We start from the raw sequence: 24,581 nt of genomic DNA, 5'->3' as shown, positions 1-24,581 counted from the left end.
AACGTTTTACCTTCCCAACATGTACTTTTTTTGTGTTTGCAAATATTTTTGGATGGTTTTCCCTCTTCACCTGACTTCTGTTACACTGCAATACCAGATTACTTCTAGCTGATCTTAAAAAAAGCTGTTTTATTAATCTGAAAACAATAGAGATCTACAAGAAAACAGCCTGTGTACAAATTACTGCTCAGTGGAGCACATAAAATTGAAAATAAAGAAGTCATTTTGCAATCCTAAATACAAATGGCTTCTCTGTGAGAAAACAAAGGAAGGAAAGAATTATCAGTAATTATCTGATTTGTAAAACTATATTTGAGATCAGTACATTTCTAACTGAAGAGAATGCATTACTGCCCTTAAACACGCTGTCACACGTTTAATGGCTTTTCATCCTAAAATCTTCCCTTTCTTCTCTTTAGTATCCCTTAAAGGTCTGAAGAGATCTACATATTGAGAATGCATAACTTTCAAAAACTCTTAGAAAGAGAAAACACAGAAGGGAAGTTGCACAAATAACTTTCTTCTCTCCCCGAAGACTGTTTTACTACAGATTCCCTTGGACACAAGTCAAATGACATGTCCCAGTGTTCTGGAAAAATGGACTTTTTCCTTAAGATTTAGATTTCTGTCACTAGTTACATTTGCTTCCTGACCCCTGCCTTCACATTGCTAAAATCTAGACTCCATATGCATCTTACTCTTTTTCTGAACTTAAAGGAATTAATAATCTCCTTAACTACATTGAAAGACTTCCAATTAGTCCTTGTTCTCACCCTGAAAACTATGAATTATTTCTCTGAAACATCAAAGACAGCTCCATAATTGTCAAGTGTATCACTTATACAGTTTGCTTCAAAAGGTTTCAAATTCATGCCATGCAAGCCAGAAGTTACCATCTCCTGTTTCACCTGCCCCACTACAACTTCACTGCTCACCTATTTCCTTCCCCCCCCCTCAGAAAAACACAGCTAGTGGTGGTATGGGTGTCTAAAGCTAGGGCAGGGGCGAATCCTTGCTTCAAAGCCAAAGATGACCTCTGAATTTCCCATTTTGGATATAGTATGGGTTCAGCTCAACATAGATACCAGTCTATGGATACACCAGGAACAAGCACTGGATCCTATCTTAAATGCAGTCACTTGTTCCAGTCCGTGTTGTACTGAACAATAGATAAATTACTACCCAAAGTTATGAATAACCAGGAGTAGTAGGAGGAAGTCATCTCTATGTAAAGTGTCTGGATGACTAGGTCTGAAATTTTCTATGTTGTAAGGTTCCAACTTACAGGACTGTCTTTTCTAAATGTAAATACATACAAAATGATTTTTCATTTGAGGTATGCATGATCATTCAGCTGTGGTAAATAAACACAACAGAACATAACTTTTAAGTAAGGGACAGAAGACAGTTTGGCTAGAAAACACCATGTAATTTAAAATGTTTTCATTGACTATGTCTTCTACACTCACATTTTAAACCTGTTCATTCCTCCAATTATTTCTTTATTGTTTAGGACTTCTCATGACTTCAACAGAACTTGAAAGAGAAGAAAGAACAACAAAAGTTCTTCAGTGCACATTTCAGATGTGTGCATTGTTTCTGCTGAATATGTATTCCTTTAGCCGAAACTTTCCAAACTACTTTCCACCTTCTGGATCAGACAGCTAATGATCTAAGGTGTGTAGGTGTGCATACATAAATGTGTCATCAATAAAGTCATATAGCTTAACAGACAAAAATCACAGCTTAAAGAAAACACAATCAAAAAGAAAAAAGAATAAAGTTTCCCTTACCCCTACCCCCTTCATACTCTCAACAGACTTGAAACAACTGCATTAATGCAGCAAGCAATAGCTTGTAAAAGGATGCAAACCAGCTGAAACATTTGACAGACAGTGTTAAATACCAGAGGATTCATATCAACCACTTTATTTGAAAAGGTGCTTTGAAGTTGGCTATCTTTCATGTAGCTCTTTCATGGCACATTAATAAGGAAAACTGAGATGGGGTAAATTAAGTCCCAAGGTCATATCTAGAGTTACAGCACTGTGGGTACCTGATGAAATACGGATTAATGCTGCATGAGCACTGAATAAATAAAACCACTTCTGTTAACCACTCAAACAAGTTTTACAAGTAGTTCTGAACTTTATTCGGCAACTAGACTTCAGACATCTTAATCCCCCCACACTGCTTTGAAACCTAATTATCATAATGTGAACCCGAATGTTAGGTCCCTTTCAAACTGCGAGTGCTATGAAGCAGAAAAGTAATGGGAATTAAGCTAGTGTAACATTAGAAATGTAGAGGCATGGAACTTGAAAGTGGCATTTGTTAAAGCTGAGAGAGCATAATGTAGATATTCAACAACATAAAACACACATTTAAATTGAAAAGGATATTTAAAGCATGTGCAGACACCTATAAAATACAAGCGGACCTAAAATCCTGTAGAACAAACATTTCTAAATCAATTTCTTGCCACCAAAGTCCAACTTCAAAAGGTATTACAGTCCTATTCTACCTTAGCAGAACATTTCTAAGTATTCTAAAGCAGACAATTTAAACATTAAAGAAAACCCAATGAGAACTTTACAAGACATTACAGACTTTCCCCTATTTGTCACAGTATAGAAGTGTTTGAACTTAAACAGTACATTATTAATTACATTGCTTATAAAGTCTTGAGAGTAAGAAAAGATTTTGCTGTATGTGGCAGAAAAGGATTTTGCATCAAGTTTAAAATCAAGTAGACAAATTAAACACCAACCCATCTAAACAACAACAAAAAGTACACTTGCCTGGCTGCATTCTATACTGCACGTTGAAAACAATTAACAATTCCTGACACTTATCAAGCTTTTAAATACAAGCTGAAATACTTTATTCTGAGTGTGCATTAATGTAGCAAGCACATAGGAGTCAGACCAGTAAGAATGCTGGTATTGTGACAACGAAACTGTTGAGGCTGAAAGAGAAATTGTGATTTGATTTTGCCAAATACAGAGCTGTTAGTTTTGTCCTGCTTTAGCATAGTTCACCTGTCATTCAGATAGTTTTCATTTCCAAGATGCCTCAAACTGACAGCAATCAAAGAAAAACAGATTCCTGAAATATTTTTTCAAGATTTTGATTTAATCCAAAAAGGCCAATGAAATCCTAAAAGTTCATCATATGCCATGTTAATGCTGAAGACAATGTTGTTTCATTTACATTTCTGGTCCTGTTAAAACAAATACACTTGTCTAAACTAGAACGTCTGTTTTGGTTATAATACAATGTATCTTTGGCAAGAACTCACAATAGAACTAACATAAATAATCAAGAATATTTATTGAACCTTGTAACAAAAACTGATTTGTAACAAAAAACCCAAAGACTAGATATGACTGTCCCTGGCTCTAGTCCAGTCCCAATCTAAGTCAATAAACATAGTTCTAAAAGAGAAACTACATTTAAAAAAAAAAAAATAAAGTCCTGCAGTTATTTAGGTTGGATGTAGCTATCTGAAAGCATGTTAGTTACAAAAATAGTGAAAAATATTTACTTTAAATCAAAAACTGTCACACTGAGTCCAGACAGGTTCTAAAGCCACATGAAAAATCATGCCATATGCCTCATTTCCTACTACTGTCTTCACTGGTTTGTCTTCTCTTTGGAAAACTTTGGTAAAACTCTACGCAGTTTGTATTGGCCCCTAAGTTTTTTTTACTTTAATTACTCTTTTCATATATTACCTTTAGCCTTCATTATTTGTGCGTGCACCAACAGCACACGCCTTTCTGAAATTACATACTCTATTATTGGCTCATTTCCCTGGAAATGCATGATTCCCAGCTCTATATGATGAACTGGACAGAAAAGTATGAACAGATTTTTATTTTTTTATCATCATTCCTGATCCTATTCTCCACTGATAATATTTGCCAAGGAAGCCAAAGTCTGTAGTACCTCCCCTTAAGCCACCTTTCTGAACAACAGCTTATGTCAAGTGGGATTTTGGTTATAAAGCACTGTAAAACAATCCAGCCTCATCTGCCAATCCCCTGTACATTTGGACTCCTTTAAGGAAAAAGGATTTTCAATGCAAATACAATTTGTAATTCTCTAAAACTTGCACACAGCAATGAGCTGAGCTCTGTTTTGCTGGGCAAGGACTTCCACCTTGATGCAGCTCTGCATCCTTGTGACAAGCTCAAGGCTTGGGAAATGGTATCATGTTAGATGCAACTGACTCATACTGTTACAGTTCAAGTACTGGATGGGGTTTTTTGTTCTAGGGTGTTCAGGTTGTTTTGTTTCATTTGGGGTTTTTTGTTGGTTTGTTTTTCCCACAGTTCAAACACTATATTGATTAGCAAATCCATTCTTTATTTACAATTGCAACCTGCTGAAGCAGACCTACTTTAAGAATTAGCTGTTCCAACAATGGCTGAAATTATTTCTTACAGATTTTAACTGAAAAACAATTCATAAAGATCATTTCATTCAAAAGCATACACAGGTTTCCACAGAACTGATAAGAGATCTGTATTTAGCCTATATATAAACAAAGTCCTCATACTTTTGCCTGTCATGAGAAAACAACCTAATCAAGGGAAGACTTTGTATGTGGAAGCAGAAAAGTTGTTTGTGATCTGAAAGCACATGTTCTGGAGCTCTTTACTATTTAAAAAAAAAAAAGAGGATCAGCAGAGCATATTCTTCCAAATCACCTTTCACAATTCCCCTCAAAAGGTATAGCAGTTCTCACAGTGTACACCTCCTGTCACCTATTGCTCAAACAGTAACACTGCACTAAGTGCTCCTCACTTAGCAAGTATCACATTTTTTAACTCAGACTGACATAAATTCCAGGCTTTTCACTGGATTATCAGAAGTAGGGGCTGGATGGCTGGACTCATCGTTCCTTTCTGTTACTAAGAAATACCAAGGAGATTAATGCATTCTGGAGCTGGAAAGGAAAAAGTAGCTACCTTGAAGGATTCAGCAGCATGGCCTGGAAACCCCAACACTGGATAAAGCAAAGTACATGAAACTAGTTTATCAGAAAGGGATATATGGAAACCCTGGTCTTTAGAAAAAAACTCAGTACAGACTGACAAAATGTGAAGAGAGACAAGGACTGCAAATCCAACCTGTTTGAAAACTCACATACATCAATTCACACACAGACAGCAGTACACAAAGTTCAAGAATCCCAGATGTCACCTATAGCATGAAGTACAAAAAAAAAAAAAATCACATTGCTTTAACATGGAATACCTCATGGCTCTGCACACAAATTCTGAAATATGGACTAGCTCTTTGCTGTATGAGCACAGCACAAGAAAACCATTAGCAACATAAACGTATAAATAAATAAAAATATTTTTGATTATGTTAATTTTCAGGATATAACATGGCAAGTTAAACAAATGCAGTTATACATTTTTGCTACAAATATCAGAAGTTTTGGAGAAAGTGAAAGGTTAAAAAATTATTGGCCTGACTTCTGCCTTACAGCATTCATACTAATTCCTATTACACAAGAGCTTTTATCAGCTCCAAGAACTTGGTAGCTTAAGTACTACTTTGAAAATTTTGTCATCTTGAAATACAAACAGGCAGAAAATATTAAATCAGAAGGGTAAACACTGTGAGGAAAAAAAACAATCACAGTATTATATAAATAAATTTTTCTGTGTAAACTAGTATATGATCAATAAATAAATAAAATCACTATTTCAGATGTGAACAATAGTGACATTAAGAATTTGCCAAAACCCACACAGTATGAAGTGTTTTGCACTCTCTACAGTCGTTAAACATCCACTGCTTTCGTGTTGGATTCAGTAATGAGGATGCCTAATTTTTCAGAAGCTTGAATAGCCTCTTCCCTTTACAAACAATCACAATTAGAAAACCTTCACTACGTCTCCTGGAATAAGAGGGATTCAGGAACCGAATCTTGTGCAAATTTACTTGGGAATCTTAGAAACAAAGAACAACTGCAATCACAACAGAAGTTAGTAGGCCTAACACATTTGTTAAACATATCTGTAAGACCACTTCCTAATTTACAAAGAAAAGGCACCTTTAAATGTATAGAATAATTTGAACAGTGAAAGGCCATAACCTTTTTAAAAATATAGAAAACTTATTTCAGTATGCTAAGACAGTGAAAACTAAATACTGCTGTTAAATGTCAGCACAAAAGATAATCCAAGGTAAACCACAAAAAATGCTTTAGAAAAAAACAAAGGTGTGAATTAAAAAAAAAAAGAGGGGTTCTGCAGTTTTGCATGGCAAAAAAGAAAGTGATAAAATACAGTTTCCATCCAAACCAGCAGAAAAATATTTTAGTTTAAATTCAACAAACTATTGGATAAGATTTGAAGTCTGAAAAGGATAAATATCTTCACTACTCTCTGCTCGGTATTAACACAATATTTATTTCCAGATCATTTAATTCCCATAGGATTAGCAAGCATTTCATACTGTAGTCAGACAACAGAAGCTTTATCACATGTAGTTAAACCTCATTTATCAAGAAATAAATATACTATGCCAAACAGGTTGGTAGCTGTTACTGTTGCTATTCTCACATACTTTGTTACAATAATAGCAACAGAGAGAACCTCAGGAAGAAAAAATAAAATGCTTCAGTGAGTCCCTCTTACTGACTCAGGATAACTACTTTCATGCTTCAAAGAGCTACAGCCATTTTTCTTTGGCTAGAACATTGGCCCAAGCTTGACCCAAATACAGACAAGGCAGCAAAAAGAAATACTTCAAAAATTACATCTAAAACTACCTGTTAAATTAAAATATGCCGAACAAATGAGTAATATCCCAGCAAAGCGATCTTACCAGTAAACAACATCCAGTGGTGCAAAATATTTCTTCATAATTAAGTCAGCAAAGTAAGCTTCTGTTTCTCTGCAGGCCGTGCCATTGCCAATCACAACAGTGCTGCAGCTTTGTGCAGGTTAAAAAAAACAAACAATTATTCTTAAATATCTTTTATACTTTTTCATGCATCGCATTCAATCCACAATAATGACCAATACATCTGATTTTAGATAAGACAAGGCCCAGATGTAATGAGAACATATTTCTAGAAGTATCAGGTTGTGCTTAACACGTTTTCAATGTGACAGTTCATGAGATAAATCAGAATTTTCACTCATTTGTAAAGGAATTGTACAATGGTAATACAAGCAGAAAACCCAAAAATGATACTTCATATTAATAAATGGAATGTTATTTACAGTCCTCAAACACTTTTACCTCGTATTTCTCTCATCTGGTATGAGTCATGAAAAAGAGCAGAAGCCAAAGCAATCAGCATCTTAATTTCTTAATGGGAATATCATCCTTTCCAACAGCTTGCAAGGTCATTCCCTCTGACTGCCCACACCACAGCCAGTCAGTCACCAAATCACCTTGCTTAAAGCCAATCTAATGCTTAAAGACAAACTGGACTGCATGCTGTAGCAGTTCAGCAGCTGACTCAGTAGACCAGATGTCTGTCCACAGACTAGCTGGACACAAACTTTTAATCATGCTGCCCCTGTTTGCAATTCCATCTGGAGATCTACCTGTGCAGGATTTCCTTGGCTTAACAAATGTGGCTTTCGGAACAGGGAAAGATTGGTAAGTGGTTTGGGGGTTGTGGGGCTAAACTTATGTCTTAGCAGAATGCTAATTTCTATTCCTAAAAATAAATGGATTGACAGAGTTTTATGGGAATACATTCATAGCATGCAGCCTTACTCATAGCCGTGTCTTGATTTCACCTGCTTCTAAAATATATGTACTGTAAAAACATGAATACAGACCAAAAGAAAAAGCAAGCTCTGAACCAGATTAAAAAAAAATAAACTTCCAGTTAAATCAATTGAATTCTTATTGCACTCAAAAATCAAGTATTCCTATAATGAAGATTTTCATTTTGTTTGGTAAGAAGGAGCAACAAATGGAAGTTTCTTTAGCATACTTGTACTGTAGCAGAAGCCTCTTTATCTTCTCAGCTTCACGAAATCCTTGACCAGAATGCAAATAAACTACATCAGTATGGAGTATCTGACCTAGAACGAAAGGCAAATCCACTTGATTAAACCCACAAAGGTCCAAAAGCTATGTCCTGCAGAACTACTAAAGTTAATTTGATGATTCACAAAGAAAGCTTCTTAATAAGCCATCTTTCTCTTTGATCTTTATATCCATTTAGAAGAAATGTATGGTGGGCATAGGACAAGAATGCTTTGGCTGGCAAAGCAAAACAAGTTAATGCATTTTGTAGTTCCCTGCAGATACATTCATGTAACAAGCAATAAGCATCTAAACCTATTAGTAAAGATAATGTATTATATCATAGAGAAAAAGAGCAATTTACTGCAAAAGAGTTATTGTTCTAGTGTAGTACAATTTATAAATCCAGTAAAGACTGATGAAAAGTAGAAAATCCAAGGACTTGCAGTACAGGAGTTCTACAATTCCAGTGCTAGCTCTTGTCATCACCCCATCTATCACATTTGGAAAGAATTGTATTAACTAGTACTGATAGCTAATGGTGCAATGAAAGCTCGTAATCATTTACCTCACCTTTACTGCCTTCTAAAGTTTCAAGAACACAACTTTCTTTACATTCACCTGGGGTGGATATATTCTCAGGCAAAATGCAGCAACAAAATAAAAGAAAAACAAATAATTTTTGCATGGGCCTAAAGAGGTATGTATCCCCTGAACAGACTAGGATGCAGCGGAAAGACTCTGTTCTGTATGTGAACTAAGAAGTTTTGCAGTGTTTCTGACTTCTTACATTAACACACACACTACTAAACAAAAAGGGCTGATAAAGTGTCCAGATGTCCAAGATACTAGCCATGAACAAAGCAATATTATAGAAAGTATTTAAATTCAAATTCTTTGTTAAACAGTAAAAATGCCAGGTGTTCTCTTTGCTGACTACTGAGGGGCGCAATTATTTGAACCTGTTTTCAGGGAGGCAGAAGGCATTTTAAATTCTATTTAAGAGAGAAGTAATAACACCAAAGAAGTCACTGGAATCCAGGTGCCAGAAACCTAACCTTGAGCTAGCTGAAGAAAGGAATTTACACGACAGGATGTGTGGAAAATACTAAAAGCTTCAAAAAAAAAAAAAAAAAACCAATTCGATTAAAAAGTAGGTTTTGAAATTATCTTTACTCTAAATGAATACATTTTTATCAGTCCTTCCAAAAATGTTTGTAATTGAAACTTACTGGTTGGTGAAATAATTGCCAACTTGCAGCCATGTTTGTAGCCAGGATCTACTCCCATCAAAGTACGGCCCCTCACAGGGCTGGTCAGAAGCAGCTGACGGAGATTCCTCCCAAACATCATCACAGACTCCTTCTCTGCATCAGATGTCAACTTGGATCTTAGAAGGACAGAAGTAAAAGAAAAAAAAGCCAAAACATTTTTCTTTCAATTAGCTTTCAAATACACTTACTAATTGTTCCAAAGTTGTAAGGCTTTTTCCAATCATGTTTCCATCATCTTTAATTAAATGTTACAATTCAAATCAAGTTGACACCTTTTTAAAAAAGGATCAACTATATACCATCTCATTTTTGTTCTAAGAAAGTCAGCCAATATAAAAAGTACAGGAGAAACACTTGCAAGAACATACACCCACCAACTAATATTCAAACATCAACTCATAATTTTGAGCAAAGAACATCTTCCTTTCAAAGCTGATACCAAATTGTAAAGAAAAGTGGATTTGAAGGAGGCATGGATTGAATTCATCCTAATTTCACAGTTCTAGAGAAAAATCACCACCCAGCAAAAAAAGGACGATGGTTTACACTGAGAGGTACCAGAGAGACACTGGAAGAGTCCCTCCAATTAATTGCTAACATGCCATGACTCATGAGGCATTTAATTTTGTCTTTGGATTACTGCATTTAACAGACATCAAAGAGCCGTGAAGACTTGAGCTTTTTCTAGGAGAGTATTCTGATTCCTCAGAACCAAATGAGAAAGCTTCTGGGGCCACAGCATTCCCTTTCTTTTCCAAGTTATGTTCTTCAACAGAAAGAAGTGAGGTAGTGCAGCAAGGATTGACTTTGATGACTTGAAGCATGAACACTTACTGCAGAGTGTCACAAGAAACAAATCAGTCTTGTTGAGTGAAGATGTACAACATGCACGATGTGTTTCTTGTCAGATGTGGCCGTCAAGACAATGACAGACAAGGACAAGTATTTTCATCATGGTGTGGCACTTTATATAAAAAAACAAAACTGAAAGAGTAATGGGTACAAAAATATTCATCACCTCACTGGTTTTTCTTTTGCAGGTACTCATTACCATTTGCAGATGCATTACATCATCAGTAATTACAGTAATTAGGGAGTCAAAAGCAATCCAGTAAAGCCTTCATTTAAAGGTAGCCAGTGCCCTTATTCTCCTTTTCTTTTTACCTATCACTGAAAAAAACCCCCTACTATCTGGGTTTATTTTTACAGAATGGAAAAAACCTGCATTAAACTAACCCTAAAAGAAAGGGGCAGGGAAAATCACTCAAGTTGTTTAGGTCAATCAGTGCATGGCACAAACAGGCTACAAATAGTTCAAAGACAACCCTCATAAGGGCTATTTGACATGATGGAATATGAAGCTGTTCTGAGCAGTTTTTGGATGTGGAAGAACTCAACAGCCTGACTTGAATTTGCCCAGCATCCAACCAACCAACCAGCTCAGCCCTGTCCCATCCCACAGTGGTATAGAAAGAACCAGTAAGTCCTCATCATCTCTTATTTGTAAACCAGTCCAGAGAGAGGTCTAGATGCTCTTTCACACATTACTGATTGAACATTTCCTACGGAAGTGTGCATGCATCCTTTTATCCATGTGCTTTGTTTCTGTAGCAGGTAGACCAGACTACCCCAGACACAATTTAAAGTGAGATGGTGAAGCCCATACACGCATTACAAGGCTCCTTTGCAGTTCAAACGTGCTCTCAGCAAAGAACAGACACACTGTACATCGCCACCAAACGTGTGAATGGCTGCACCAGTTCGGCTAAGCTGTCCCTCTATCCCAGTATGCTGTCTCCAAATAGTTGCCTAAGCAGCACTAGCATATCTGTCCCATAATCTTATCCTGGCCTCCAACTACTTCCAGAGCATTTCCTGAGCTTGACATGAATCGTCTCTTTACTGGCTCATAACAGAGCTCTTGCTCAACTATCCAATCTCCTCCTGAAGACAGATATATTTCTTTCATCCACAGAGTCTGTTGGCAGTGAGTTTTGCAGGTCCATCACAAACTGTGTAATAGCTGCCACCTTTTGGTTAGAAACTGATTCTTTTTATTATGTTCCCCTAAGCTTTATACAGGAGGGAAGTAAAAATTTATCCCTAGAAGCCTCGTTCCACTGTTCACACATCATTTATCTCCAAGTCCTCCCTTTTCCAAGCTGAAGTCATAGTGTAGTCATTTTTTTTTCCTTTCCAGAGAAATTATTTCACTCCTTATACCCCTTCACTGGGCCTTTTCCAGTTCCAGTGAATTGTTTTCCAACTTTTTCCTCCCCTCTGCAAGTGAGTGGACCAAAACAGACAACTATATTCCAAATACAGGCCAAATAAATCAATGATTCTTTGTCTTTATTCCTTAATTAAATAATCTTATCTTCTGAGCACTTAACATTTATGTGGAGCTACCGTCCACAGTGCCAAAGCATCTCTCCTGTGGCAGGATAGCTCAGATACTTATAAAAAGATAACTACTTCCCTTAGCAAGCATCATTTTACACTCATTCCACTGAATTTCAGCTGCCATTCCATTTCCTGATCATTCAGTCTTGAAGCATCCTTCTCCCACTTTTCCCTTCTCTATTTTTTTTTAAATAGAAAAAAAATAAGCTAAACCATAGAACAAGTTTCTTCTAGGGAGAGTCCAGAGACTGAATAATTAGATGCCATTTATGAGAGACCAGAGAAAACAAAAGCAGATACCTAAGCCTCACAGAAGTATGGATCTTCTATATACACACATAACAGAGAATCAACCAGTCACCCAAGCATGCAAATGAAGGTTAAAAGTGGCTTGTAAAAAAGGGAAGGGAATGCCCTTGGACTGGAGGCTTTGTACAAAGACAGGCCAAATTCCATCTTTCCATCTATCCCAAAGATACAGGGTCCCAGCTTCCCACAAGGCCAAGTCCTCCCACGTTGCAAATTCCAATCAGTCCATCTATGAAGGCGGACTTGTGTAGGAATTAAAATTGCCCCTGAACACATGTTATTAGTTATGTCAGTCTTATGGAAATCATGTTTAAAATTGGCATGGATATATAGAAACTTTTACAGTAACAGGAAATGTTACTGAAATTGCCAGGTGCGTAGGGGGAATGTCCTTTCTACTACATAATATCCTGTATTTTTAAATTTCAAATATAGACATCTCTTTTCTCACTGTCTCTTACTCATCACTTGTATCAATTACATGATCTACTTTCCGAAGTAGTGGCCCTTAATTTCAAGCTTGGTATAATCATTTGATCCTTTGGAAAAGAAAACAGAAAGAAGGGGGGAAAAAAAAAAAAATCAAACTACCTCAAACGATCTAATATCTTTCTCTTTTTCAGTGTATTACTGGCTTCATCCAAATGGCAAGATGTCCATCTTCGTGCTTTTGCAATTTACAACAATTCTCATTAAAATGGCAGAGACATGGCAGAGATGAAAGGCAGAGAACAGTCCTACTCTCTAAACACAAAAAAAATGGCTATTTTGGAAAAAAAACCCCAAACAAATAAACCTCAAAACTCTTCAGTTCCTACTTCATGAAAAAATATCAATCAAGTCAGGACTCCAAGCCCCTCCCTTGAATTCTACAAAGCACTCAGACTGTATATCACTAACAGGTGTATTATAATAAAAGCAAATAACCTATTCATGACCTACTAGTTTCGACAGTCAATGTTATAAGATTCAGTTTTCAAACAGATTTAAAATTCCCCACTTCCATGTACAGTCTGAGATGCAATCCTTTCTATGGAAAAATATCTGTGAACTAGCTTCAGGTGTGAAACAAGATATACAGAGAAATGTTTGTGTCCCTGAAGACAGAGGAAAGAAAGCTCTCTCTGCAAGAAAGCATGGAAAATTATGAAAGGATTATCCATTAAAAAATATGCCCATGCCACATCACTTGCATGAAACCCTGACGGAATCATTCCACGCAGTACTGCAACAAGATAAAATTTATTTCAAAGAGCCAAAAGCAACACTGGACATTATTATACCAGATACAAGAAATGATATCTGACAGAATGGAAGAAAGGAAATTAAACAATAAATAAGGTAATCATCTTGCTGGCAAGTTTCATTCTTCTTCTGATCACTAGAAGCACCAGCAATTTCAATACACTCTTGGAAACTTTCTGTTCCAACATTTAATGATAATAAAAAGAAAAAAGAACAGCAGGAGGTGGGTTGGAAATATTAATGCTAAAAGGAGGTATTGAATACTTTAGCAGCCCTTTGCAAGAGTCGGAAAAAACATTCCTGGTGCGTCCGGAAAGAAAACGGAAGAAGGATAAGGGTTAAGTGGTCAGGGACCAGGATATCACTGTCAGGTGCTTTGAGTTCCTTTGTACGGGAGAGGTTTCAGCTTTTCCTACTCAAACACCACCAATCACGCAACATTACCACAAAGAGTAAAACCTAAGCAGATATCCACTCAGGAACAGGCAGCAAGCTTCATATTCTTCTCATTGATTACTTGTGAGCTACATCTAATAACTAGTAGGGAAGGAAGCTTTTTTTTTCCCTTTAAGAAAACAAAAAACTTTCAGCAACCTACTGCTCTAGCAGTCCTCAAAGTGTTATATACAACACAAGCCACAACAGTCCTGTGGTAAAAACCACAGAATAAAAACACAATAAAAGAGCCTTGAAGTACCCGTATGTCAGTTTGCTTAGTTCTCTTAAAACCAAACCCCACTAAAAAGTAGGTCTTTTTTCATTATTTTAAAGGAGTTTGATTGTAGAAATGGCTAGGAATGACAACTATTTTCACTCCCACGTGACAGAAGCCAACAAGTGAACTCTCCACCATGAGATGTTCATTATTTTGGCCACAATAGACACAGTGGCTCCCCTAGAGTAGCTGCATGTATTGTGGTCACAAAATAACAACTGAAGTCAGTAACTTTAGAAATCTGTGAAATTCTAAGTAACAAAAAACTAGACTCACTAATCAAAAGAGGTGAAGCAATTTTGCTTGCAAAGCAATAAGCAAACACAACATACTGTAGTGAAGAAGCCCAAAAATACATGCTGGAAATACACGCTATTAAAATCTTGAGCTGATGGTTCTTTTCAGAGGGGTAGAACACAGACCATTCAGGCAATGATGTCCATGAAAAAGTGGCAGGAAAACAACTCCAATTTGAACACAAACACAAGAGCACACCCAGGAAAGTACAGAAGAACTACATTTCATAGTCGCTGATGTTAGGTACTAGAGACCATATCATTTTGATACAACTCATGTCAACATTTCTGGTCCAAGAAACAGGGTCTCTTTGATATTTCCTTCTGAACTACCTCAGAAAAGGCATTAACTTTTAGGTCACGTATCAGATAGCCTTGTCAGAATGAAACATGTTATGTTTTGAGGAGCTTCTCTTGTATTGAAGAATCACACCGTAAGTACTGTTAACTATTAGAAGATAATGCTTTTAGTTGACATATTGAATAATTTCCACTATGTGGTAAACTCCTATACTACACCACAATATACCCTACTCAATTCATGTTAATTTGATACTAAGTTTCCTTTAAATTCAGAACAGTATTATAGACCTTAACAAGTGACATGATATCCAATGACATCATTACTACAGTATCACCAGTAATAAGTTTACTGACTTCTCTAGGCACATCACAATACTTACAGAATAGTATCAGACTAACACAATGACTAATTAGTTTGCCACAAAATGCAGCTGGCAAACACGAGGGGTGCTTCCAACCCTAACAATAGTTTGCTCAGTTCTATTAGACAGGTAAAAGAAAATGTGTCAGAACAGTGTCATGCAGGGAAAATTCAGTGACATCCTGGTTTATGCTATTACAAGAATAAAGATAAAACTGTGATGATAACACAGATCTAAATTGCTCTTTGTTAGATAAATGTACAAATATCTAGAATGTAAACATGTAAAATGTTTGCACAGAACGATCATTTACCTCCTGTAGCCTGAACTGGATAGGGTCAGAAATTAAATCTATACAACCAATATAGTTCATTTCTTCTGTAAGCACAGAGGATTAGAAACACGCTGATATTTCCAAACAGATAAAAGGTATTCTAACAAAACACTGGGGAGGGAATTGCTAAAAAAAATCAGTATAATGAAAATACAGATTTATTCCAAGCTTACCTGAATTCCCGACAGAGAAGAGGATATATAAGGCGTTTATATGCATCCTCTACAGAACTCCGTAGTATCCTCATAAACTCTGGTTTTAAAAATTGTTTCGGTCTCCATCTGCAAAAGATGGGAACAAGAAAAATAAAAGAAATATTTTAAGAACATATGCAAACACCTAGATAAAAAAGGAATTTTCAAAGAAGGCTTCTACATTGTTAAATCCTATAAACCACAGAATTACTATAATAGGCAACTAAATCATGAGTCTAGTATTAATGGAATGAGAAGTTGCTCATAGTTCTATTACCACACAAGGGACAGGCATATATTTCCTTTTCTTAGGTATTAGAACACAATCATGGTTTATGTTTTAAAGAAAACAAAAAAACTTCTTCATTTTGAGAAGTCAAAGCTTATTACAACTGAACAAAGAACTTGGTTCCATATCACCTTTGGGGTTGCTTTGTTTGCTATTGCTCAGTACATTAGAAAAATGACAAAACACCCTCTCTGACTGTCACTGCAGAATTACTGATGAAAGGCAACTATGCCCAGATGGAGATTAAGGAGCAAAACTAATGCCAATAAATGAAACCCAATTGAAATTTCATTTGGAATGCCTTGAGTATCTCTATTCAGCTTCTAAATGAAATCTTACTAATTTAACAGCACTTCTTAAACCACAAAAGCCAAAAAACTTGCAAATTATTTTTTTCTTTTACCTGTTATTAATATATTTGAAGTGTAACTAATAATAAAGGAAAAGGGAAAATTAAATAAACAATAATAAACACAAGACTGCTTCCCAACTTTTTCTAAGCCAAACTCTTTGAAACCTTGAACTCTTTTCTAGGGAGAACACACAGTAGTCATAACTACAAAGACAAGTACTTCAAATTTTGCTGTAAAATACACCTCACTGTCAAAGCTTCATAGGTATTTAATCAATTGATCTTTTTGTTGTGGGCAAAGTTCCATAAAGGAGAGGGGTGGGGGGATTGTGGGTTGGTGTGGGGGTGTGTCCTTGAGAAAGCAGAACTGACTGACTGAGATTGTCCAACCTACGAGAAGAGATTGAGGAGAAGCAACCAGATATGTTATACTCAAACAGAAGTAAATACTATTAACATTTTCTGTTAAAGTCCACCTGGTTCTTATTACTTTTAAAAAATATTTATAACATTCAGAGTTTTCTTCACTTACTGTATTATTTAACATACCTGGATCCCAAATTGTAATGGGAGATACTCAGATATATTAAAAAATAAGCATGCAAGTTTTGGAAGTTTTTTGTTTGGTTGGCTTGGGTTTTTTAAATGAAACATGGTAGAATTATGGTAATTTCATAAAGTGTGCAGGTGCAGGCAAAAACAGAACTGAATTTTACTTTTGACCTTGTTTACTTGCAGCCAGTCATAAATGCTGAGAATTCTAAATTGCTCCTACCCAGACAGCTTTTCAGTTGTCTAAGGGGATCTGCAATTTCCTGAAACAGCTTTTCTAAGTGTCTGTGCATATAATAGTTGAGAAATGTGTGATCAAGTCAATCCTGCATTGAGCAGATGGACACAGGAGCAGAATTAAGCTCACCATTTAGTTTTACAACATTCAGGGTTGTAATTCAGTGCTTAGCCTAAACATGACCTCATCACTTTGCTAACAGCTTTTGCAAATAGTTCTACTATATTTATTTGTAACTAGAGACACTTTCCATACCTATATAAAACTGGCAAGGGCTTTAAACCCTCTTATTGCCATAACATTCTGTAAACATGAAGTTTTTACAGGTGGCAAGTATGACTACAATCCCCCAGAAAATATCCTCAGCACAAATAAGAATGAGTTTGGAAACCTGGCAGCTGTTTCCTCCTCTCTTCCGTCCATTAAAGCCAATTAACAAACCTTTCCTCTGTAAATAGGTTATCACAGCAGATATTTTTATTAGCTGCCTATAGATAAGTTACAATTTAGGCAACATTCTGTTAGAAATTGTTACAAATGAGAAAGCATTCAAACAGCAAGGTCAATCATATAAAATACTGCAGTTTAATAATTTCAATACTTCATGAGAGAAGAGAAAAATCCACTTTGCTGCAAAAAGCAAAGCAAAATCGTGTGTATATTTTTAAAGACCATCACAGCCCAGTTAAGCCTCCCTCTAAGAATGGATTTTTCTTGATTATTTAGTCAAGATCTAACTTTTAAAGACAAATTTTTAAAAAGCTCCATACACATAATATCATCTTACTCTGATCATCAGCTCTCCACGTGCTAGTGCTCACAACAGGGACCACAACAAACAAAAATGGCTTAAGACTACTGAGACAGCAGAGGGTGAAACTACACATAAACAGAATTAACAGAACCCTTGTTAAGAACCACCAGTACTGATTAATAACTGTCCCAGGAATAGCCCAGCTAGGCTTTCAGACCTGAAGGACAAACAGCAGAGCTTTGTGTTCCTCCAAGACTTTATATAAAACATGTACCAAGTTAGTAACCACAGACAAAGCAAGCCCTTAAGGCCTGTACCATGGACTTTACAGAGGAGCTGAGAATTCTGACTGGAAACTGAAAAAAACATTATCAAACATCAAACTTCATTTTCAAGGCTGCAATCCCACTTTGGAACAAACTCTCACCCCACCCCAAAGAACAACTCCCTGTTGCTTTTACACTCAAAGACAGCTAAGCAGCCCCTCTCTGGCTCTCTCATTGATCCCTTCTCTGAGTTCAATTTCACAACCAAGTCTTTGGGACCAGTAGAGTTCTAGTGTTAAAGGAAGTAGGTTCACTGTCAGAGATGCCATTTTCTGGGGAAAAATACAATCCATAGGGCCAGGTATAAGGATATTCCTGAGTTTTCTACACAAACCCCAACTGCAAGGAAACAGATGCTTATACAAGCTAATAAACATTCTGAACTTGCAAAAAAATTAACAATATTCTTAGCCTGCATCTACATGGAGGTCAATGCAATAAAGAACTCTAGTCTTCCAAACTCACTTCCTATTTCAGGGGCATTTAATGCCAAAAAATTTGTCTCAGAACACAGAAAGTTCAGAATATTTGCCACTAATGCAATACGCAGTAGGTGATACTGTTTTGTGGCTAAAATACTGGCCAAACTCTGTAGCAAGCTGGCATTTCTGGTTCTGCAACTGATAGTGTGATCTCTAGCAAATTAGTTTTAATACCTTTGCAAAGTTTTGAAACCATTGACTCAGATAAAAGTTATAAACCTTCTGCTCTAACCAGCAAATCAATGCAATGAAAATAATGCAAATTCTACCCTTGGACAATCATTTCAAAGCTTGCAGGGAAGAATACACACTCACTGTTTGTCAGTTTGGTAACACAGTTGTCAATCTAATGAGGAAGATCAGAATCTGTCGTAGGTTAGCAAGCATAGTCCCGGAAGGGATGTCCTTGCTTAAGGGGTGCTTACAGTTTCCTCTGGGAACTGATAGAACCTATCAGCTGGCCAGTTTGAATATGGACAATTCTCTAAGCCACTTAAAGTTGTGATCACCTCTGTTATCCACATTTAAGAATAGGCAAACTCCCCCTCCAAGCTCTCTCTCGTTTCCGGTGCTGGGACAGGTGGCTGCGGGCCCTGCTTGGGCCAGGCCGGGCCGGGCCACGGCCATCCTGGAGCCGATGGACCTGTTCCAGCCGTGGAACCCCCCCACTGCCTTGCCGTGGGCAGCCGAAGCGGCTCGGCTCTCCCCCCTCTCCACTTCGATAAGAAAAATTCAACATTCCAGCTGCAAAGCTGCAAGGCCGAGGTGAGATTAACCCTTTTTATTGCTGTGAAGAGCTGAAAACCTGAGGGAAGAGAGAGAGGAGATGCTTAAAGCTGAAATTCTGTTGTGAAGCTATGATATATCAGAGTATCCTGTTGTAATTCCATGAAGATATGTGGAGTGTTCAACTCGTAAGCAAAAGCACCTGCGCTGAGATAGGCAGATGCTGACGCAGCTGTAATTTCATGAGAAGTTTGGACAGGGAGAGATGGACCAGATGAGGACTTTTGCTCCAAACGGGAAAGGAGAAAACCTCAGTCCCTAGAGATGCTCCCAGAGATAGTCCTAACGATGAAGATGATGAAGACCCTTTGCGCCCAGGGAAGGAGAAGGGCCTCTGTTTTTGTTTCTGAACAGCTCAACCTTAAAATTGTACCCCAAAAAACTTCAAGAGTGGACCCTCGAAAGCAGTTGCGGGAAAAGCTGCAAGTCGGGGGAAGGGACTCATGCAGGCAGAGAGACTCCTCTTCCTAAATGGACTGAACAATATTTGGAAGTGGGCAGCTGTCTCGTTGTGATAATGTTTTCATAGCATGAGCAAGAAGAGACTTCTCTTTCTAAATGGACTAAACAAGGTTATTATGGAAGTGGTAAACAGACTGAACACCTCAAGGGTTGTCTTTTTACACTGTCAGTGGGAGAAGGGAGGAAGGTGGGGGGAGGAGGAGAGTTCTGAAGGTGGTATAATTTTTTTTTTCCTTCTTTTAGGTCTGTTAATAAACTTCTTTATATTCTTTCAAGTTTGGTGCCTGTTTTGCATTTCTCCTAATTCTTATCTCACAGCAGATAAACAGTAATGAGTATTTTGGACCAAACCACTACAGATGCTAATGCACAAAGATGTACTAAAACCATTCCTTCAGAAGTTTTCTAATGGTGGAAAAGTGTCCTTAAATAGTAAAAAGCCATAAGCATATATAGCCTCATGAGTGCTAAGTATTAATAAGTATTCATTTCCAAGGTCAATACTCTTCTTATCCCAGGATGACTCACAAAAGGGTAATCAACCAAAAATATCTCAATTTACATCCCACTTTTATTTGTGCAGCAGTGACAAGCTGTTCCATTATCTTTGGTCCACAGTGCTTCCAAATTCTGTCATAGATGCAGTAAAAGCAAGACTGACAGCTGTGTTCTGCCTACAGAATATACTTCTTGAGGGGAGGACAGAAATTCTTTTACAGGTACTAAAACTAGAAAGAAACAGGTTTGTTTATGAATCCTGATACCTTCCTGGAGGGGGGGGGGGGGGGGGAGAAGTTACTTAGCATAATATGATTTAAGAGTAATAGTATCTGACCAAAAAATATTTTAATACTTTCAGAGCCCTATTCTTCCCTTTCACAGGGAAACAGCCCTATTAAATTTCTACAGTGAAAAGGAACATTTTTACCACATCCATTTCTTGGACTTACTGTGAAAAAGAAATACATGCTAAAGCAGAATCACAGTATTCAATTTTATACATTAAAAGGTGCATTTCTTCCTATTTTTTTCCATTCTTTTGGTTATTCATTTTGAGGATACAAAGGAAGGAGTTTCTAAGACACCATCAGAACAATGCCCAATATCTTAAACTACTGAGAAGAGAAAGTAGTTTTTTATACATGCAAGGAAGATGCACAGTTTGGATCACAATATTCTCCAACAGAGGACATCAAGGTACAGTTTCCAAGAAAAAAACTGACAGAGATATTGCACAAAACCCCATACACTTAACCTAAACTTTTGCAAAAGACCTTCAAAATTATGCAACACTAAACATCTCACTACAGGCTTAAAAAATCCAGACAATTTATATTAACAAATCAGTAAGAAATAAAAGAATCTGGTTTTCACAGTCCAGTTTTCTAACTTTGCAAGAAATGGCTCACACAATATGTGAGAGTTATGCACTGAAGGCAGTTATGTTTAGGTTTGTCTGTTAAATCCATTAAGTTCTTTTTAAACATGTAATTCCTTACATTTGTGAAACTTGAAGTTATGTACTTCACAGATCTAAAATCCAGGACAGTCCTATTTAATCATTGCAATCAGGCATATGAAGCTATTTTCTGAAGTTTGAAGTATATCCTAGTGGATTCTACAAAGTCCTTTCAGTAAAGGCTACTGGATGTGATGCATATTACAATTTGAAAATATATTCACATTTCAGCAGCCTTTGCATATGTTTAAAAAAAAATTCAAGTGCTTGAAGAATGGTGCTAGAACTTGCAAACACAGCCTAAGGCAAGATCTTTTCAGCATAATGGTACAGCAGTTGGAAATACAGAATAAGAATTATCCACTTGCTAATTTCATCTAATCTAATAAATATTTGTTTAATTTGTCCTCTTAATGTAACGAGACATATGAGGTACACTTCAGTATGCAGCTGTCTATAGAAAAAAGAGACTTCTGTAAGAATATGTATCCATGCAGACCTTTCATTGACACACCACCAACAGAATTCATTCTTCACCCCGTCAGGAATGTTGACCTTCACTGTCAGGATCTTCAGATTTTCCCCTCGGTTAATGGCCAGAATCTGAGTGCAAACATAAATGGCAGAGACAGATGACACACAAAATATCCAAAAGATAAACTTATCAACATTTGTGTACACGCTTGCTTGACATTCTGTAGCAAATCAGGATGGTGGTACAGTAAATCAGTTCACAAAGTACTAGCATGTACAGATAACAGCCACAATTTAAACACACATTAAATCATGCCATGGCATAACAAATAATATATTTTTCCTGGAGTCTGCAATCTCAGGATCCAGTTCAATGTTAAACACACTTAAAATGCAAGACAGCATGAATTTAGGTGGTGGAATAATCTTGTTTAATAACCCAAATTAAAACTCAAGAAATTAATTGAAAAGTGATTCCAATCAGAACTGGACATCAGAAAGGGAAAAAGTTATTCCCACACTTCAGATTCCATTTTTCTCCCCAAGATAAATCCAAATTTAAAATTAATTATGAATCAGAACTTCTGACACAAAGGTGCTCAGCTTAATTTGAAAGAGAATGAATTTAGTTATTCATGCCTAGTTCACAAACAGCAGAAAAGGATGAAAACACTCTCGTTACAGTAACACTCCAGCCTTAAGCCACATGCATGTATTTCTGACAGTCTTGTGTACATAACTACACAGTCATGATCTAAAGCTAAATTTGGTTGAGTATGTGCTACCTGCATATCAAGTTCTATTTTAAATGGGAGACTGTGACTCTACTTTTAAAACCTGGATCACAATACAAGTGGTGGATCCTGGAGGATTCTGGTGGATATCTCCTAGTCTAATCTCACTATGGAGACACTGAATGTTCACCTTAATAGTAAGAAAACTCTGACCAGTGGGTTTTAGAAATAGAGTAATAGTCAGAAGCAGCTACAAATAAAAGCCACATCTTTAGATTTCATCTTTTCTTCCAAAGTATTTTAAAGTAGAAAAATAAAAAAAAAGAAACCTGCTGGAAGCTGACATTCCTGTATGACTACACATGTTGCTGTATGTAGCAGGCCCTGAGCACTGTCACAACAGAGCATTCTGTGTCAATCATGAACTTTAATTCAATCACTAGCTAACTCAGACATGTCACATATGTTAAATACAATGGTTTAAAATGACTCCAGGACATAGTACCAATTTATATTCCTCAGCCTTACTGCTCCTGTGACATACCAGGCCTGACATATCATTGAACAACAAAGCTAATAATAAAGATTGCATGTGAAATATTATAGCATCTGGTACCTTGACTGCCAAAGCAAATGTTTTCACGTACAAATTAGAAAGACACATTTTAACAAATCAAATGCTTTCACGTTTATTCTGATTTTATTTTTTAAAAAGAGAGAAAGTTAAATGTCAAGTTAAAATGAAATCAAAGGGATGCTCACAACATAGAATACATCTGATAGAATTATCATGTCATCATTCAGCATGCTGTCAGCAGGGTCAATATTTGCATCACATTTTGTTTCCTGGCACTCTATCTGCAGAATGTGTCAGTCACCTGAACTTAAACCAGCTGTTAATGCGGTCACTAATATTATTTATATTTTTTTATTCTCAAATAATCAGCCTATCCTGTTTTAAGTGATGCATTCAGAGAAGAATTATCTAATAAATGCTCAATTCAGAACGGAATTACTTAATTTCTCCCTCTAATATAATAAAGCTCTTTTTGTTTACCTTGGTTTTTAAAGTAACAGGTTAAAATCTGGCTATTCTAGTCACAAAGCAGTCTTCACTTCTGGAAAAAGACTGTTTTTATCTGAGACTGGAACAGATCCAGGGCAAGGGTTGTTAGAAACAACATACATTTTTCAGAGAAAGCAAGAACAACAATATGATCCAGTCACAAGATTCATCAAACCTTATTCTGTTTATCATAAAAATACAACATGCTTCATTTTGAACAGCTCCCTTATATGTTGCATATTGATTTAAACTCACAGAATAAGTTCTGTATACTTTGCCAAGGACTTTAATTTCCAATTCCTTTTTAAGTATGAGATTGAAAATAGAGCACTTGACTCAAATGTTACACTTTATTCATGAATTCTTTTCCTCCCACTATTTCAGTCATCTCCAAATAAAGGAAAGCAACCCCAAGGCATACACAAACACTGAACTGTTTACAATCCGTCAAAAATTCAAATAAACTCTTGAAAGATCTTTTTCCTTAGTTATGACAGTGTTGGTATTGCTTCTCAGCCATGGCCTAAGAGAGTCCAGTCAGGTTCTCCTTGCTGCCAAAGGAAGAAGCTGTGACTGAACCTCCTGCTAGCAAAATGTTCCAGCTGGAAACACCCACAGGGTATTTGGCCATGTCAAAATCTGGAGTCAGCTTTTAAAGCTGACTAAAACAACAAAGTTTTTTTCTCATTACAGTTTTAGTATTTTAACTTTATCAAACAACCTGACTCCACACCAGTCCTGATTACTTCAGGGCTCAAACAAGACAAAATGACATGTCTCAGGGGACAAAATGACAGTGGCACAGGAAGTAACTCCGACCTGCAGCAGAACCAAGCTGCAGTATAGCTTACTGCACAGCACTTTAACTCACTGCAACACACACTCGCAGCTGCCAGGGCTTTGGTCATAAAGGCACAGCTTACTCTCCAACAAGTAACATGACAAGCTACTGTGCACCCCCTGTACACACATCTAAGCCAGAGCAGAGCTAGGGCTGTACCCAGGTCTTTAAGATCACTTGCACTTCCATACTCAGGTGATGACAAGTTTCAGTGCAGTGTTTTATGGAATGCTGTATTTGCAACTCTGAAAAGAGGTGATTTAAAGCTGACTTTTGCATCTACCTAAAGGCATTCAGAATGCTTGTCTGTACACA

At 36.8% G+C, this 24,581-nt stretch overlaps 1 protein-coding gene across 4 annotated transcripts in view; it reads right to left on the bottom strand.

Moving 5' to 3' along the window:
- The window catches only part of SRBD1 (S1 RNA binding domain 1), a 126,521-nt gene that overhangs the window by 84,141 nt on the left and 17,799 nt on the right, over positions 1 to 24,581 (bottom strand). For all 4 annotated transcript variants that reach the window (XM_048298999.1, XM_048299001.1, XM_048299000.1 and 1 more), the window contains 5 exons: positions 21,651 to 21,754; positions 15,431 to 15,538; positions 9,249 to 9,406; positions 7,982 to 8,072; positions 6,853 to 6,960 (listed from right to left, as the gene is read on the bottom strand). In XM_048298999.1, the coding sequence (XP_048154956.1) occupies positions 6,853 to 6,960; positions 7,982 to 8,072; positions 9,249 to 9,406; positions 15,431 to 15,538; positions 21,651 to 21,754 (569 nt within the window). The remainder of the gene's footprint in view (positions 1 to 6,852; positions 6,961 to 7,981; positions 8,073 to 9,248; positions 9,407 to 15,430; positions 15,539 to 21,650; positions 21,755 to 24,581) is intronic.

Source organism: Corvus hawaiiensis, chromosome 3 (assembly GCF_020740725.1).
Source record: "Corvus hawaiiensis isolate bCorHaw1 chromosome 3, bCorHaw1.pri.cur, whole genome shotgun sequence".
Lineage (NCBI taxonomy): Eukaryota > Metazoa > Chordata > Aves > Passeriformes > Corvidae > Corvus > Corvus hawaiiensis.
The sequence above is the reverse complement of the archived record's forward strand: the minus strand, read 5'-3'. Positions and strand labels throughout refer to the sequence as shown.